Here is a 19,867-nt window from a genome sequence, read left to right on the forward strand (position 1 = left end):
CTTCAGCAATTTATGTAAAAGAAAGAAGAACTAGAAAAACTCCTGAGTTTGTCTCACTGTGGGCGGAGACTGTCATTTTTGTGAAGTTCATATTTTTTTCTTCCTGGTTGAAAAATGTGCCTATGATGTTACCTAGCAACCATAATATTAACTTGTAGCATTAGTTATTACAACAAACACAATAAATGATAACATATAACTGAAAAAAATAACACTTTTATTTTTTCATTTATGTATTTACTGTCAGTGGTCATATGACACTCAACTGCTGACAAACCACAGTCATGTTTGAGTCAAGAGGTGACATGTCTTGCTCATTGGCACATGACCTTAAAACTTGATACGCCATGATGACTCTGTTTATGAATTCTTTGTGAACTGAACTGACAGTTTGCTTTTTTCATAAATTTATTCATCAGAGGTGTTAGAGTAGCCAAAAATTGTATTCAAGGAAGAGTCCGTTACTTCAAAATACTATTACTCAAGTAGAAGTACAAAGTAGTGGTCCAAGAAATGACTTAAGTAAAAAAATATTTGTGAAAACTACTACTCAAGAGAACAAAACATTAATAATGCCCCAAATCTTGTATTTTCAAAGTGTAGACACAAAAATTCAAATCATATCTGAAGGAGTGGTGCAAGAAACACTCACTCACAATGGGAAGTAAAAAGTATGCTGCTTGAAAAGTACAGTTTCTTTAAAAAGTTACTCATAATGACTTTAAGATATGGCGTAAAGCAGGAAAGAGACCTAGACTGAATCTTAAAAAGCTCTATGTTAATATGATAAACAGTTTTATCATAATGCTGTACATTATTTGTCCCAAAATCCAAACATTACCATTAAGTTCCCTCCTGTTATAATGCAAACACAAACTGTATGGCAAAACTTATATATAACCTTAATAAGGAAAAGAAAGCGTCTCCTTTCATAACAGGCAGTGTCCACTTGAATAACCTCTGGTTCTTTTGGCAAAGCTGGTATAGCAAGAGGATTGATAAAATTGGAAAACTGTTCCAAGATAAGTCATTTAAAACAGTAGTTCATCTAATTTCCATCACGCTACAGGGGTCGGCCTTTAACACGCAAAGAGCCATTTGGATCCAGTTTCCACGGAAAATAAAACACTGGGAGCGGCAAATACTTTTTGACATCTAAAATGAAGATAACATTGTATATAATAATAATAATGTAACGGAATAATGTACCGGTAGGTTTTATTTTCACGGACAAGCCTTCTACACGTGGCAGATAAATATGGCAAAAATAAGTTAAGTGCATAAAAAATACAACTCACCAAACCGCTGCATCAGAGGGAGCCCTGCACTTGTGTCTTTGTCATGATGCCCGTTTGTCCCTGTCCTCCTGTGCTCTCTACCCCTCCCCGACCTGTCTGCCTGGAGCTGGGCGGAGTTGGAGACTTCTCCCGCACCTGGAGCTCATCAGCGTAATCACCGCCACCTGCTGCTGAGCACTTGAGGGCTCGGCAGACTACACTCGGCGCCAGACCGTCCGCGTGTAAACGTGAATGCTCTAGCTCAGTTTTGTATCCCGGTACCTGTCTGCATGTACTCATTTGGATTTTGTCACCCTCCAGATCCCTGTCCTCGCTCATCCCCGCTCCTGCCTCTGCGCTCCGGCTCCGGTAAAGTCATCCCTCCGTCTCGCTACCTGTCTCGTCTTGGTCTCCGGCTTGCTGCTTACCTTCGGCCTTGGACTCCGCTCTCTGGACTACGCCGGACCAGCCTGCCCCGGTCTCGCCCTGCTCCTGCCTGCACCCCGGTCCTGGTTTCCTCGTCCCCGACCTGCACTCCGCCCGCCTGGTCTGCCTCCCGCTCCGTGATTCTCCGTGTGAACTTATATGAACTATTAAGACTGACTTTCACTGCCTTTTGTAAATAAACACTGTAACCTTGCCCCCCAAGTCTGCACCTCTTGGTCCTTCCCGCACCCGTTACGACAGTCTTTGGGATTGTAGAAGAGGACTAAGAGACTGAAATATAAGTCAGAAGGGTTTAATGAGTTCATCACAGGTAAAGTTAACAATGAAGCACCGGACTCTCAGGAAAGGATAGGAAGAGAGTCCTGAGATGTTTGTTTCCAGCTTTTATAGGCCTCCCAGTGTGTGGGGCGGGTCTTCCCCTCGGCAACATGTGGTTACACATTAAAAACCTTTTGGCAAAATCCCTGAATGTGCGTTTTTAAGTCAATCAATCTCATTGTTTTATGACCCTCACAGGATGGGGGCACTCAGTCCTTGGTGAACAGGGCCACAGATAAGAAGTGGCCCTGGTCCTAGGTGTTATCTTCTTGGCCCCAGTGCTGTAGATTGCTTTATGACCCTCTCAGGGTGGGGGTCTTTGAGTAGGGCTACAGGCATCTGAGGGTAGTATTACGTTGTTAAAAAATACCTTACAGGATGACGTGGACCCATCGAGGAGTGATGAGATAATGGTACCCGCAGTGTGACTATGTCTAGTCTGCTCCAGTTTATTTAAAAAAAAAACTCTAAAGGCTTAGCTTTTAATCCCAGGTACTTAGTCTCTATGTGCCAAAGCAGTTTTGAAGGTTTCATTGCCTCATTTGTTTTTCCCGCATATTACACAGAGCGGACTGTGCGCGTGAGAATCACCTGTGGCGACAAATCCATATTTAAGTAGGACTCCTGGTGTTGTCTCTTAAATTTATCTTCCTTTTTCTTGGAGGTCGTAGTCTCCTCTTCTGGCTCCTCAGTTGTCCTTTTCCCCTTTGTTAAAAAGCTCTCCAAACACTTTTGTTTTGGCTCATTTTCACTCTCTTGTGGCTCTACTTTTGGGCGACGTGTCTGATGTGTTATACGTGATACGTCATTGCGGAGACAAGAGCAGATCTATCACAGATATAATAAACTTGTTACTACATCAAATAGATTTCTGTGGCGATTTCCTATCAGGATTTTCATTATACATCTACGGACAAGCTTTTTAGCGCGTCATGAGGGACGGGCGAAAGTTACGTCCTCCTGATCCTCCTGCTCCTGCGCACAGCGTCTGAAAATCAGGGCTGTGTCTTTACGCAGGACTGTGAGCTGGGTCTGTGAGGCGTGAGCAGTGTTCAAACGGCTCATTTAAGTTGGGCAGGTACTTCGATAGACACATCAAAGGCTGCATTTGTTGAATTGGACCAACGTCTGGAGACGCTCGCAGTCCGCTAATCATATGAGTCGGGTGTGTGTTTTGACCTCAGCCCAACCCCTGAGACTGACTCACCGAACCCCTAGGGTTCGACCGAACCCAGGTTAAGAACCACTGATTTAAAACATTTCATGCACTTCGGTTATCACTCTGTTTGCTCTATTTTCAGCTCATCATAAAATTACCATTAAAACGGAAGAGTGCAGAATAAAAACCTTTCAGTCATATGCACAGTTAAACAGAACTGTTTTGAGCCTGGATTTAAACATTGTCTTAGTAGAGGCCTGTCTCACATCTTCAGGAAGAATTTTCCACGTTTTAGCTGCATAAAACTGAAACACTGATTCTCCATGTTTAGTCCTGACTCTGGGACCAGCAGGAGGCCGGTCCCTGAAGTCCTCAGAGTGTGAGATTGTTCATGTGGCTCTAACATGTGGGAGATGTTCTTTGGACCTAGGCTAATCTTTGAGCTACAGGAGCCAGTGCAGAGACCTGAGCACAGGACTTATGTGCTCGTACTTCCTGGTTCTAGTCAGGACTCGAGCAGCAGTGTTTTGGATGTACTGCAGCTGTGTTAAGGCTCGTTTGGAGAGGCCAGTGAGCAGGCCGTTACAGTTGTCTAACCTACTGGAGACAAATGCACGGATAAGTCTAAGTCTGGTTTTGACAGTAAACCTTTGATTTTTTGCAATGTTTTTTAGGTGGTAAAAAGCTGCAGATGTTATTGATTTGATGTGGCTGTTAAAGTTCAAGTCTGAGTCCATATTACACTTAGATTTCTAGTCTGATTTGAAGGTTTTAGAGAGAGAGAGACAGGAGGTGACTGCTGACACTTTCTCTGTTTCTGTGGGCCAAAGGCTATGACTTCAGTCTTGTTGTTTTTCCTCCACACACTGATCTGTTGATGCAGTGAGTGAATCCACTGGTTCATATTCACCTGCTGCAGTGAGATATAGATCTGAGTGTCATCTGCAGAGTTGTGGTAGGACACATTATTGATGCGTATTAACTGACCTAACGGCAGCATGTAGAGATTGAACAACAGGGGTCCCAGTATTGACCCCTGGGTCACCCCACAGGTCAGGGACATTTTATCTGAGACACATTTTCCAATTTCAACAAAGTACTCCGTTTTCTAGATAGGACTAAGGGATTCCATGACAAAATTAAGACAACCTGTATTGACTTTTCCTTCTGAATCTTTAGTGTTCTGAATATAGACAGTTTGGCCGCCTCCCTCTGTTGGTAAGTAACATCTACGGTTATCTCTCGGAAGTTAGTGATATTAATAAGGGACTGAAATCAGTTTGGAAAAAAGGATTTGGAGACGATTTTCACTGTGGATGAATGGAGCATAATCATTAAGCATATTTTGAAACCCATGAGGGACGCTTGTTCAAAATGTATTCAATTTAAAATACTGAACAGACTGTACTTGACCTGTGAAGTTACACACAGCAGGCGTCAGTCTAACATCTGTCATAAATCTGCTCCTGACAGTTTGATCCATGTTTATCACTTGTTTGTCAAAGTTTTGTAATGACATCATAGGTTCAAATCTGCCATAGACTGAAAGCTAAAATACTCCTAACACCCTTATGTCTTTTGAATGTCCTAGATAAATAAAACTAATACTACTACTGATAATAAAGTAAGTGTAAAGATGGTTTGAGGGATAAAAAATAAAAAGGTTCTAATTTTACTGTGAAACATAGATTGTGCTATGCCTTTGTCTACAGAAAATGTCTATAAATGTAAATATATTTAATATTTTTGTGTTGTTTTTTTTGTACACTGGAATTGTGCAGTCATGGATACATGTATGTTGAAGGAACCAACATAAAAAAAACCCAAAAACAACAAGGGCATCTTAGTGTTTTGTTGTTCTTTCCCAATGTTTTCTATTGTATGTTGATGAGTTTTGACTATGTGTGAAGTTGTTTTTAAATGTGCTATAAAAAAATAAAATGGAACTGAAAAAATAGACAAAGACCATGTATAACCCATAGGGCACAAACAGCATTTAATAAAAACACAATTTCAGTGTAAAACGTATAAAATATTTTTAAAAACAGCTTAAAAATCAGTGAAATAAATGAAAAAAAAAAATCCAAAACAAAAACAAAAAACAACTAAACTTTAAAATCTCGCTGAAAAGACAGTGTAACATTCATCACGCTAAATATTACTTCTAACTGCACAATCGCAAAGTCCAGAAAGTCCAGTCTTGGCAATTTACAACCAAAATTATTTTCAAATAGTAAAACCACAATCAATGTACCGATGACGATTTTATTTAGACATTTAAAGTGCGTATGACAGGTCTTGATGATTTTCTCATTTTTACTTTATTTGGTGGAATTGTATATAAAAAAAAAAAGCAATTTGTGAATAAAAGTTGAAAAATATGTTGAAAATTACAGAAAGTAGAGAGTTTTAAATGTATTAATGACACCACATTAGGTAGAATTATACCCAAGAGTTCGGCACAATTTACACAAAAGAAACACATTTTTAAGAGACATTAAACATTATTTCAACAAAATAAAGGTGTTTTCTTATCAAGTTATTTCTCAGATAATAATTTCTGTACCTTAGAGGAGTTTTGGCCTACGCTACTGCATGGTTGCTAGGTAACAGTTATGTGATTCCCTTGTACATCATCATCCAGGAACCAGGAAGCAAAAATTTAATTACCCAAAAATGGAAAAATGTGATTTTTTTTTAAAATAGCAAACTCTTAAATATAATTATCGTGAGTGTGTTTTAGTACAATGAGTAGTCTAACCTGTCATACGCACTTTGACTCAGAAAATCATGTACAATTAATACAATAAAAATGAAGCTTATTGTGGCAGCGGCTTAAACAGGAACCTTCATTGTCAGTTTAGCTACACAATCAAATACATTGTTGCACAGTTTTAGTTGATAGGACTGTTTTAGTGTCTTGTTATATCTTGTTACTAAAACTTACAACCACTAAAGCCAAAATTATATATTTTTTTCAGTTGACTTTAAAAGGTGCACTATGTGACCTTTCTGTGAGTGTGATCGCCTCTCCACAGACTAGGCCTGTAACTTGGCCTTGTAAAGTCATTTGCTTGTCTCAATGGTGGAAGAAATGTTTAATGCCATACATTCAAGACAAAGCAATAACATCCCCATGGAGACAAGCAGGTGATGGCCGCTTCTCCAGAGAAGTTACACAGTGCACCTTTAATTTTTTTCTCAGTTCGTACATTTTTTTTGTCACAATTCTGAAATGCTTGCATAAATCAGCATCTATAAAATGAATGCAATGAACAAAGTAGTGATTCAACAGTGGTTTGTAGTGTCTGAAGCTACTGACATTTAGTAAAATAATCTAATTTTAAAAGGTACAGTAAGGAACTTTTCTGGTGGAGTGTCACGTGTTAGTCTCTATGGAGATGTCATCCCTTTCCCTGTAATGTATGTAGTGTGGCATTAAACCTCTCCATCTTCATGAGGGCAAGAAGGTGATGCCACCAGACCAAGTTACATGTCAGCTCTGTGGAGAGGAGACCCCGCTCATAGTAAGAATGCATGTTTTTAATGTGTTTTTTTGCAATAACGCATGTTGCCTTTGTACAAGATTCCAGGTAAATGAATAACATCTCCATGGAGAAGCCGAACCTCTACTTGGAATGTTACACAGCGCACCCTTCAAGCATCAAAACATTTAATCTCCATGGAGACGAGGTGCCGGACATCCACTACAAATGTTACAGAATACAACCCTTAAGCATCAAAACATGTGTACTGCACTGTGTTGTATTTTATTAGTACGTTAGACTATTGATAACCATTATATGAATTAAAAACATGGTTGCAGCCCTTAGAAAGTCTTATAACAATGCAGTTTAAGGTCTATTTTCATTGTTTTTCATACATTGATTCATTTTAATATGTCAGCTTAAAAAGTGGAACAAAAAAATGATTACTGCAACATTGTACAAAAATAACCTTGGGTGTAGTGATGGCGTGTGATAGTTCTGTTTTTGGTTTGTCCTACACAGACGTCTCAGACTGAAGCTTCATGACGAATTTGTGACTTTTAGGATCTACAAATTCTTCTCCCAAAGCTAAAAAGGGAAGTGGCGTTACATTCACGACCAATGCGAAATCAGGACGTTTTAAGGAGAAGACCAGACCCTGTCGAAGAGCGGAGGTGACGGGGTCTTCGCTCACTAACGTCCACTGGCGCCCCCTGCCGTGGTCCAGGTACTGCAGGGTGGGGCCCAGAGCCAGGTAACGCTCCAAAAAGGCCTAAAAACAAAACAACGTTAACTTAGTCAGGCTGCAAGTATTGTTTGGTTAGATTTAAAACATTTTGTTAAGAGAGATCTGACTTAAAGCAGCAATGTATGAAAAAAAATTGTTTGTGTAATACCAATCTTATTTTCACTATTTTTCCAAAACACACACAAAAAAAGGAGGTGCTATAAGGAGGAGGAGGAGGAGGAGAACAACAACATCAGGGAGATGCATTTTTTTCCTGCACATTCTGGTGGCACAATGGCGATTATCTTTGTTGGCAATTATCATGATTATATCAGTAAATGTCATTATTGTTTATCCCTACTGTCCATAAACTGAGAATGACAAAAATGTATATGTGTCCTCTATCTGCAGGTTACTTTTAATATTCAGTGATGAGTGCTACAGGCAGGCAGACTTCGACACTTTAAGCCTCTGTCCGTACCTTGGGCGTCATGTTGTGGGTGATGCAGAACTGCAGGTGGTTGATGATGCTCTCCATAGTGTGGTAAGACTGCTGCCTAGTGGCCCTCAGGTACTTCTGCATGGCACGGGCCATCGGGGCAAAGATGGCCTGAGCCGCCTCTCGGGGGTCCATGACCTCACGTGGGTGCTTGGGGGAGGAGGGCGTCTGCTCGTCCTGGTGACGTTTTATATGAGTGAACGCCTCCTCTACTGCCACCACCAGCCTGAGAGGAGGAATGACAAGGTTAATGATGGTAAAGTTAAAAAAATAGCTGTAACTTGTGCTCCTACAGGTTTAAAATGGCATTATAATCTCACCGGAAGATGGAATGGCATTAGCGGACATGTACCAAAACAGAGCATATAATTTTGGGTAATTATGGGTTGTCAAAAATATAAGAAAAAGATATTAAAGTTACCACTGGTAGGTTTATTTGATTTTTTTTATTATTAGCAGATGGCAGATTTTACCTATTTACCTACCTATTTTAGTATCATGACAATATTACCGTAATCATAGCTGTTTTAAGCTGTAGGATCGTGCAACCTAGATGTACGGAGTAGAAAATTATTTTTATTTTACGATTATTGAAGCATTCAAACTAAATATTTTGGGTATCCACTTTACCATAAAAAAGCAATATTTTGTCAAGTAAAATGCCCATGCTACAGTGAGGATGTTCTCTGCACACTAATGACAAATACATTTATGCATAAATACTAATATTACGCACAATGTGAGATTTAAGCCATGTTATAATGCTGTTACCTCCTCAAAAACATACCTGGAGTTCCAGTCACACATGCTTCAGTAATCCGTTATTATTAGTCTGTCTACTCCGAAACTCAAAATGCTCTGTTAAGTTTACAGCTACCCAACACAAGTGTGGGAATCTTGTTGATGAGGAAACAACATAGTAACATAGGTCAGAAAATAGCATAATATGGGCCATTTAAGAGCAGTTTTGAAGTATTCCCTCACCTAGCCTTGCGTTTGCGGACCCTTCGCTCCATCTCGGCCTCTTCGTAGTAATACTCGTTGTGGGAATTGTCTCGTCTTCGTGCAGCTGCTGCGATCATGGCCCGGGACTGTCCTGTGGAGTTACCTGTGGTGTTTTCTGTGAACATAAAACATAAGTATAGATGAAACTGATCAATTGCAAGTGACTGTTCAGACACTTTCAAAGTAGTTATAATTGAGTGAAGTGGCTTGATATAAACAATATAGTCCTTTTTTCAGCTCCTAAAAACACTTTCTATTGGTTAAAATGGTACTCCTTTAAACCCTTAACTGGTTGATGGAGTCTTAGTCGACCAAATTGTGCAGTAGTCCACAAATGATGACCTTAAACCGTTTGAAGCTATGTCTACCGCCACCTTTGTTGCGGTCACTCAAGTCAGGCCGTAACAATAGAAATAATCATTTGGCTTTTTGGGGTTAGGGTTAGGGTTGCTGACTAATAACATTAGTAAGCTTGGTAGGGCTATGAACATATTCCAGGGACTCTACCTTCTCCAAGGCTGTAGATCTTGAAGGCAGAGGTCTTTTTGGAGAGGATGGACTTGGGCAGGTTTAACACAGCAGGATTGTGAACAGGGAAGTCGCTGTAGTAATGGTCCAACACCCAGGCAGCTGCTCTCTGAATACTTTAGACCATAGAAGGAACAGATGGTTTGGGGTTAGACTTATCTGTCCTCACAAGTACCGAGAAATGCAGAGGATGTGGTTAATGTGAGAAGAGCTAACGGCAAAAACATTAACAGCAACAGGAACGCAACTCAGTAATGCAAAAGTATAAGGTGAGAATTGTTTTATATAGTAGAAAGCTAGAAGTATGAGGCTCTATCTTAAAAGGTCCTATATTACACAAAACTGACTCTTTTGAGCTTTAAGCCATGTTATAATATTGTTACCTCCTCAAAAACAGACCTAGAGCTGTGTTTAGTTTCATTCATGTTTGAGTAACCCTATTTTATTAGTCTGTAACATCTCCAAAGCTCAAAATGCTCTGTTCCACCTTGTGATGCCATGTCATGATGTAAAGATTGGCAATTCCAGAGCTGAAATTATCCAAATAATTCTAGTAAAGCTGTATGAAGTTTAAAAACACAGAGAAGCATTTCCTGTATTACCACATGATGACATCACAAGGTGGAACAGAGCGTTTTCAATATGCAGGGTTTGTGTGTTAAACATGTGCGGATGAAACAAAAAACTTTGGGTATGTTCTTAATGAAGAAACTACATTATAACATAGATCAGAAAATGACTTAATATGGGACCTTTAAATGAGAGTTAGGACAGTATTTTTGGCCTCATTGGAAAAGTGAGTAACAAAGTGAGTAACCTCATTGAGTAAAAACAATAACACACTGCAATGCCAAGTGCCGTAATAAATGATTTACCAATACAAAGTAAAATACTACTTCAAATGATCTTTTGTCTTAAGTTAAACCAGGTTAGATTTACGATGTGTGTTTTGTATTTCCCCAAAGAAAGATTCTCTTATTCTCTTACAAGACCAAACTAAGTTTTAAGTCAGTTCTGTGGAGAGACAATCTCATTCATAGTCAGAAGAATGCATCCATACTGCGAGCAAAACAACAACAACATCTCCATGGAGACAAACAGGCTGCCAGATAAGTAACATACTGACCCTTTAATGTGGATCTAAACACTTAATCCACTTTTCCACTGTGTATATTGTGTTTTAATAGCTTTATGTACTGTTTCAATAAATGTACTGATATTATAGACCGACCTGAGATGTCCCACGTTGTAGAAGCGGCTGACCCCATCCGTGGACCGCACCACCTTCAGGCAGAAAGCGGGCCGTAGGTGGCGCACTTCCAATAGCACTAACGCCAGGTACTGAATGAACAGGAGCGCGTCGACCAGTGAGGCAGCGTATCCCACAATGCCTCTGTAGTCCGTCTCCCTGGGCTCCAACACACGGACGCCATAGAACAGCCAGTAGGAGGCGACAAAGAGGAAAACCAACGCCAGCAGTAGACATCGGTAGACGAAAAAACGCGGGAAGGAGGCACGAGGTGGTCTCAGAAACAAGGCCCAGGTCGAAATGAGGAGGATGAGGAGTTTAAAGGCCAATGAAATGTATAACCCTTCACAAGGCGTACCACAAGGGTCCAGGGAGTCCCGCCACAACACCTGAGGCAGAGCCAGGAAGGCCAAAGGGGTGACAAAGGCGAACAAGCCCAAGATGGCGGCCAGTGTGAGCCCAAGGTAGCGTCGGCAGTGCAGAGGTGTGGAGTCCTCTAGGTCTTTAGTGATGCGGGTCAAATCCTCCTGAGAAACACTGTCCACAGAGGTTCCCGTGACGACCGTGGTGGTCTCCCCCCAGTTATCGTCCTGAGAAAAGACAATAAAAAAAATTTAAAACTCCAATCTACAAACTACACTTTATCTTGTTGTCTTGCAATCACACTAGTGTCAGGATACTAAAATTTCAAATGCAACTTTGATACTAAGGAATAGACTTGATACTCAATACTGATTCCACTGCTATGATGATAATAAAAACACTCTTTCTTTAGACAATAGAATGTGATTTTCAACATTAACATTTGTATCAATACCTGCTCAAATGAGTATCTAGTTCTGATACTAGTTTTAGTATCGATTAGTATCTGATTCTTGATCCTTTTGACAATACCATTTCACACTCGCACAAACACTACATTAAAACTGGGACAAAATAGGAATTAAACCCAAAACTAAATACTGGACAAGACTAAGACAAGGCTAGGATGAGAGCAGGACTAGAGCAGGACTAGAGCAGGACTAGAGCAGGACTAGAGCAGGACTAGAGCAGGACTAGAGCAGGACTAGAGCAGGACTAGAGCAGGACTAGAGCAGGACTAGAGCAGGACTAGAGCAGGACTAGAGCAGGACTAGAACACATCCTACATCCAAATTAAACTGGGCTTAAACCAGGACCAAGTACATGTGTGAACACACCCCAAGTGAGGACTAAATGGGTGTGAATAATAAGCCCTGACGACACAATAAACATAAATACGATTGTTACTGGACTCATACTCATATCCAATCACAAACTTGTTCTTTTGTTTGTATTTCTTCCATTTATCTGACTGTTCCCTGGTCAGACCCACCCTCTCATCTCTGGTGGACTCTGCATCCAGCAGGGGCTCTCCTGGAGGCTGCAGACTCGACTTGTCTCGACTGCTTCCATCACGACTTTTGGAGCTCCGATGTCTGTCCCTCCGCTCTCTGCAAAAACAAAAAATTTTTTTAACAAGGAAAGTTTCTCCTTGGCAACAGTGGAGGGGTTTTTTTCTAGTTAATTGCCATTGTGGAGAAGAGGGAACACATAATATTAATTTTGGCTTAATTGTGCTCCTTTTCAATTATGTAAGACAAAAAAGTTATCTTTGAGTGCTTAAAAATTAACATAACTGAAATAAATTAAAAAAATGAAATATTCTCCATGGAGATAGATACGTTTTATGCTATATTGTGGAATATTATAGCCAAAGAAATAACATTTCCATTGAGACAAGCAAGAGGAGGCCTTCCTCCAGGCAAAATAAGAGTCACATTTGTTGAGATGCAAGCCATCCTCATGGTAAGGATGGATTTTTTTCAATGTTTTTCAGTGTAATAAAAACATCTAAAAACACACTTTATTTTTTAGCAAAGACGTTATGTGGTGGGGCTTTAAACAAGTTATAAATCATGCCTCGTCTGACCTGTGCTTCCTGGAGCTGCGTGAATGGGACGACTTATAGGAGTATCCGGAGTAGGTGGATTCGTTGTCCATGTCGGAGGCTATGGGAGGGCGGGGTTTCCGGGCCCCTGATGCCCCGGAGCCCTTGTCCCAGGCCCCCACCAGCTGAGGCTTACACTGAGACAGGCTCTTGGGAGACAGGGCCAAAGGCAGCCGCAGCAACTCCACTCGGCTCCTGAGGGAATCTATCTTGGAGGCCTGTGAAACAGAAGAGGGCAATTAGTTATGGGTTAAATAACATAAAGGTCCTATATTAAGTTGATTCTTGTGAGGTTTTAAACATGTTATATGTTGTTACCTCCTGAAAAAACCCCAGTGTTGTGTTTTGTTTCGTTCACATTTTGAGTAACCCTTTATTATTAGTCTGTGGTGGTAGTTTTCAAGTTAACCTTTGACCTTTCCTTCAATATGGTTGAAATGATCCACACATATCAAAGGGTGGAGTGTTTTCTGTTTGAGAGAAGAACTTGGTAAAACATTTGTGAATGAAACAAAACACAACTCCAGGTAAGTTTTTGAAGAGAAACAACATTATAACATAAATTAGAAATATATCGTAATAATGGCCCTTGAAATTCGGTCCGCAAATGCTATCCACGGATTTGAAATGAAATTGGGGCAGTTGTCATAGCACCTAAAAATTCCAAAATTCTTACTTTTGAGTGGTCAAAAGTCCTACAAATGGTGTCCGTAAAAGGAAAATGCCATGCAACTGAAATCAATTAATTTACCAGTAGTGTAGGGGCAAGCAAAATATTCCTGGCTGATTTTCTGATTTTGCATAGAAGTTGGAAATAATTTTCAACCATTATTTGATTGGTCAGTATGAGGATCTATTACACAAATTTAAGTGGTGATTTGTAGAGAGGCAAGCCCGCCAACAGTAAAAACACATATGTTTAATGCCATACTGTGGAACATTCCAGGCAAAGAGACATCATCTTTCAAGTCAAGAAGTGGACAACACCCATCAGAAAATTTACACAGTACATATTTAAAGGGCCCATATTACGCCATTTACTGACCTATGTTATAATGTAGTTTCTTCATCAAGAACATACCCAGTTTTTTGTTTCATTCACGTTTAACACACAAACCCTCCATATTCCGGCTGAGTTCTCTCAAACTGAAAACACTCTGTTCCACATTTTGATGTCATGTGGTAATACAGGAAGTGCTCCACTGTGTTTTTACTCTCCATACACCTTCACTAAAATCATTTCAGCCCTGGAATTGCCAATTTCTACTGAACTAAAGGTAAAAGGTAACTGTTAACTTGAAAACTACTCCTTCATCACAAGGTGGAATAGAGAATTTTGAGCTTTGGAGATGTAAACAGACTAATAATAAACAGACTAACAATAAAAGATTACTCAAACATGTGTGAATGAAACAAAACACAACTGCAGGTATATTTTTCAGGAGGTAACAACATTACATCACACAGTATATAAGACCTTTAATGAAATAACCAGGTTTAACAATTTTGTATTTTGCTTTTAAATACTTCTATAGGATGAAGAGGGAAAAATACTGACTCCTGCCCCCTTCTGAGCGAATGACCTCACTGCATTTTACAGTCTGAAAACAGCAACCCTTTATGTGAGAGTGACACAAATGCAGTTTCAAAGAGTTGAAGGGGAGAATTTGGCATGAAGAAAAATGGGCAAAGTCTTTAAGGATTTGTCATAACAGGAACAAAGCGAACATCTCAGGAGGAAGTGAACCACGACAGCAGCCAGAGAAGAGAAGAACTGTAGAAACGTTGGCTCCATGAACTGTATCAAAGTGCCTGTGTGGGGGCTTTGAGCTGCTGGGATGGTTCTTATGCTTTGAAGAAGTGATTTCTCCCAGAAAGACCTCAGCCAATAAAGAACAATTATGGCAGTGGCGGCTAGCTCCTATTCTGGCGCAGAAGACCCCGGGGTGTGCTGTAGGGTACTCAAATTTCAAACTCTATTTCGATACTGAGGAATAGACTCGATACTACTGATCCCTCTTTAAGAAAAAAGAATGTAATTTTCATAGTACTTTCTTTTATATTCCCATGTGGCCTTATATCTGTGTAATTCCTCAGTCGTCCAGGCAGGTTCCATAGTGGTTCATGGGCGTATACTAGTCTATGTGTTTTATACTTGTTCTGATACAGCTCAAGATCGTTCTAAAGCTACTCAGGAAGGGTCCATTCCTGTCCTGTGAATGTGACTTTCGGTACTAGTTTTAGTATCAATTAGTATCTGATTTTTGATACTTTTAACAATTTTAGAAACATGATGCTGCTCCTATGTATTAACCAAACATAAACAACTTAAAATACAAACTATCCAACTACTTCTAGCTACTAAATGTTGTTATAATAATAATTAAAAAAAAAATACAGCTATGCGGGAACATGTATTTGGAGCACTTATCGCCATACCAGGCCTGCATTCCCCAACTGTCCCCTGTCGTCTCCGGGGAAACGGGCTTTGCTGCTACAATGGTGATGAATGAGAGGCTCGGGGTGAGAAAAAATACAGGGGAGGGGGTCGTTTCCATGGGCAACGCCAAAACCACCCCTCACCACTAACCCCCTTGCCCTCTGCTCAAGTCTCCCAAGAAGTGATTCGAAACCAGCGTCGCCAAGTCTTTACAGTAGATTGTCAAATGTATCGAAAATCAGATACTACTTGATATTAAACCCTGGATTATCACATGACATCACAAGGAGGAACACAGAGATTTCCATTTGAGAGAAGAACTCAACCTAAATATGCAGGGTTTGTGTGTTAAACATGTGTGAATAAAACAAAACACAACTCCAGGTCTGTTTTTGATGAGGAATCGACATTATAACATTGAAAATAGCGTAATATGGACCTTTTAATGAATTTGCGTGGGGCTGGGGGGCTTGTTTTGGGCTTTTTTCAATGGCTTGTTGCGCTCTGAAAATCTAGCAACGCTGTTCGAATCCTGCAGAGTGGCTCATGGTTTGAGAAGGTATTTTCCAGATAATGGCTCCTAATTGAATAAGCATAGTCCGCGTGGTTTCCATTTTCCTCCATGTTTCTTTTCCACCTTAGATGCTCTCCCAGATAGGATTCATGTGATTCTCTATTGAGTTGTTGTTACTTGCAGCTACCTCTGAGAAGAATGATAAAACTTACAAGTCAGTTTTATACTTTTAATTTAGTATTTTTTTCCCATCCTAAACTTATGGCCTGAGGTGGGTGGTACTCATTTAAAATTGTACTTCTTTTTGGACTGCATACTTTTATCCCTACTTGAGTAATCTATTGTACATTGTAACAGTACTCTTGCTTGAGTAAATGTTCGGTTACTCTTCCCACTATGAGTAAGTCTGCAACGGCTACAGCCACTACTTTGTACCGGTACTTCTACTTAAGAATTATTATTTTGAAGTAGCTTTACTCTTGAGTACAATTTTTAGCTACTCTACCACCTCTGATTATAGGACATTTCGTTTGATCAGCTAAAGCATATTGCAGATTTCTATAGTTGGCCTATTGTGTAAACTGACCATTCAAAAGGTCAATAAAGGGTCAACAGCCAAATGGTTACTTTTGGTGTAATTCAGACAGAATAAGGGCAGAAGAGCTGTTTTCACATACTTTGTAGTTTTACTAATATGAAGATTAGAATGAAAAAGAAAAAAATGGTCCTGGATTAAAACATTTTTGAAAAGAAGTCTGGACACACTCTGTACCGTTGCAAATAGGACCAGTGCCTTGGCAGATGGCATGCATTTACACATTTCACCAGGTTATTTTACCATTTTACATGTAAATATATTTGCTTGGACAAGGCAATATTGTGCAATATTGGTAGAATAAAAATGTTCAATGCCCCCTATACAAGCCTTGTTTTAGTAATATGGGCCAATTACTAAACTTGTTAAATAGGAGCCCTTGTTCTGGATAAAAATAGACTTGAATTGACCCAAAGGCCTACTTACTCAAGTGGGATTAAAAATATCTGGAAACTATTTTAACTCACGCTGCATCTGAGCTGCCTGAAAACTGCCAGGCCAAATCAGAACAATATAACAAAGCCGTAGATCTCTGTCTGAGGCTGCTCCCACTGTAATCAATACAAATCGATCACTTCACATCAGACTGGGTTTAGTCGTTTGTGATGAGTCACACGCACCATATGACCCAGAGACCACCTGGCCCAGTGTAAAAGCAACAGGGTCAGTGTGTTAATAATGGAGGTTTAGGGGTAGAAATAGGAGAGGCTGTACTGATATGAGTTTGGCCTAGTTTTGGGGGAAGAGCTTCTTGGGAGATTGGCCAGCACACTTTATAGACTATGCTCCTTGAGTGTCTAATACAAACCCAACAGTAAGGAGCTGAAGTGTTGCATTGTAGTCTATGTCGACCTATAGTCATAGGAAAGCTCAGGTCCAAATCACAGCACTCCTCCGCCATGTTGTAAATATCTAAAAACACGTAAATGTTGTTTCTGTTGGCGGTGCATCTCGTTCTGTTCAAACAGATGTGGATTGGAGTTTGTGTGTGGCCCGCGGTGGGGGCGGGGGGCTTGGGGGGCCTCCAGGCCTGAGGGTGGCACTGGGCCAGCGAGGCGTGGCCGCTTCACTGCGCCTGGATCTGGGCCTTTTACGATGCACAAACAAATCTCAGGTTTTACGTGCGCACCGTAACTTCACGTCCTGGAAAGCACTTGTTCGTTGAAACAGCAGCGTTCAGTGCCGCAAACAAAGACAGGCGTGGCGCAAACAGACTGTGACCATGGCCAACTAAACTCACACGTGAGTGTGACCCATGGATCTATTAAAGTGTGACCTCAGAGAAACTAATAGACGCAGAGCCGCGGACTGTTCCGTTTGGCAGAGTGCGTAAAAACGCAACATTTCATTCAATGGGACTTTGACTCAACTCTGTACATGGCACAAAGAAAGCGATCCTGAGATCACACCGCCAGTGAAATGATCGTTAATGATAATGTTGTGCCAACCCCGTGAATCCATAAAAAAAGATTTTCACGCAAACGTAAACAAAGACTCAACACGAACCGCAAAATGTAAAAGCGAAAGTAGTGAACTCATTCCACAAACACACAAAAGTGTGAGTAAGTAACAAAGCCTGTTGCAGATGCATCTTACCTTTCTCCCCCAGTGGAAAGCGCAACACAAAGAGCGAGCAACACTTCGCTTTCCGACCGCCGCCTCGGAGCTCAGACTTTGGCACTTTCTCTGCGCCGCCGCGGCCCCTCGCTCTCGGTCTGACTCAGCCCGGGTTACAGTCTCTTGTTTTTGGTTCAGATTTTACACCGCTCCTGAATCACACAAAGGGCACACGCCTGATTCGCGTCTGCTGCCCCTGAGTGAGCCGTGGTGTCCCGCTGAGGGTCGCTCTGAACCGGCTCCTGACCACACCACGGAAGAGGGGCGCACAGCTTCCGGCCTGGAGTTTCAACATAAACACCGACCCAAGAGATGGATGAATCATAATCATCATCATAATAAACTACACAGTGGATTATCTACAGACTATGAGCAGAGGGGGGCAGACAAGACGAAAATGTACTCACAGTTAAGATAATACTGTTCAAGGAGAAGTAGTGGTCCAGGAAATTACTTAAGTAAGGGTAAAAAATATTTAGAGAAACTACTTAAGATGTCAGGACGTAACATCTGATTTATAATATGAAGTTAATGTAATTTGAAGGACATAATATTAAATAATGCACAAAATCTGGAATTTTTAAAGGATAGACACAAAATTCAGAAAAACTAAATCATATCTGAAGAAGCGGTGCAAGAAACACAAATGTTCAAATCATTTCATATTGTCGACATAAAGCTTTTGTCACTTGTAGACTCACAGTGGGAAGAATGACATTTACTCAAGACAGTAAAAGTGTGCTGCTTGAAAAGTACAATTTCTTCAAAAAGTTACTCAAATAAATGTAGCTGAGTACCACCCACCTCTGTATAAATATAACCATATATAGCTTATTGATATAGTCTATCATAATAACTTACAAATATCACACCTTAAAAACACAAATGACGTATTTACCTGCAAAAATATGTTTGTAAAAGTTGCCCAAACATGTCATATCGTATATTAAGTAAACATGTTAAAAATAAATGTTAGTTTTCTAAAAATGTAATCACAATTTAACTTTTTTAACATGTGTTTTGGATGAGAAAACTATCAGAACCTTCCAAAAGACTCCAAACCAGAAGGAACAAATACTGTAAATTCATCAAAAATAAATAAATAAATAAATAAGAGATTGTAATTTCTCCAGACCAAAATGACAATTTCAGTTTTTATCCAGTTTTTAATCTCACAAAACACACAAATTGTTGACATGAAATCTTTTTCCGCCTGTGCAGCTAACAATCTCACCATTTTTAAAAACACAGGGAGAAGAAAATAATTTATACATTTTTTTTTTAATCATATCTACAAAAATAAAATCAAATATGAGGACTAAGGCTTTACAGAAAACAAACAACATAAAAAACACTCCTGATCTCTCTAAATTACACGAGTGAACGAGATTTTAAAGACACAAAATAACAGTGAGATGAGTGAATGCATACAGTAGTTTGCACCGTGCAGGGAAGATTCATATTGTGCAACATATCTATTTTTTTTTTTATAAAAGGAAGTAGCTTGTTTTTAGCCTTCTATGGCCACAGAGCTGTCAATTAGTATACAAAAGATGGAAAAAAATGGTACAAATGTGTGAATGTAGAGGTAGGAATGAGGAAAAATGAGATGTGAATGTATGGAAAATATATATATATATATATCAAAATTTGTTAAAGGTGCACTATGTAAATTTTCTGGTGGAAGGTTCGCCACTTGCTCGTCTCCGTGGAGATGATATTTCTTTGCCTGGAATGTGGCACGGTATAGAGTTGTTAAGTATGATGTCATGCTCACAATTTCCTGTTTTTAGCGACAAGACACATCAAATTAAAAAGACATTGCCGTTGTTTAAAGGTAACAATCTGTGGTTATAACTGTGTGTGAGGCAGGTTGAGGTAAGAAACTAGGCTAGACTAAGCTACTGTTAGCCGTGATTGGCAGTTACTGAGCTATACAACCCGATAATCCTATGTTATGTTAGATTATTACTACATTATTTACATATTTGATACAATTTGCGGTTAAACATAAGTAACTGTCTTGTTTGATGGA

At 40.0% G+C, this 19,867-nt stretch overlaps 1 protein-coding gene across 1 annotated transcript; it reads right to left on the reverse strand.

The window, feature by feature from the left end:
- Positions 1-5,975: 5,975 nt before the first annotated feature.
- Positions 5,976-17,939, reverse strand: LOC117386490 (vang-like protein 2). The gene is made up of 8 exons (XM_033983862.2): positions 17,812-17,939; positions 12,649-12,884; positions 12,052-12,169; positions 10,680-11,287; positions 9,428-9,564; positions 8,900-9,035; positions 7,898-8,141; positions 5,976-7,461 (listed from the first exon to the last, which is right to left on the reverse strand). Exons 2-8 carry the CDS (start codon positions 12,717-12,719, stop codon positions 7,204-7,206), a joined length of 1,572 nt encoding a protein of 523 aa, XP_033839753.1. The 5' UTR covers positions 12,720-12,884; positions 17,812-17,939; the 3' UTR covers positions 5,976-7,203.
- Positions 17,940-19,867: the final 1,928 nt, after the last annotated feature.

This window comes from Periophthalmus magnuspinnatus, chromosome 18 (assembly GCF_009829125.3).
Source record: "Periophthalmus magnuspinnatus isolate fPerMag1 chromosome 18, fPerMag1.2.pri, whole genome shotgun sequence".
NCBI classification, from domain to species: Eukaryota; Metazoa; Chordata; class Actinopteri; order Gobiiformes; family Gobiidae; genus Periophthalmus; species Periophthalmus magnuspinnatus.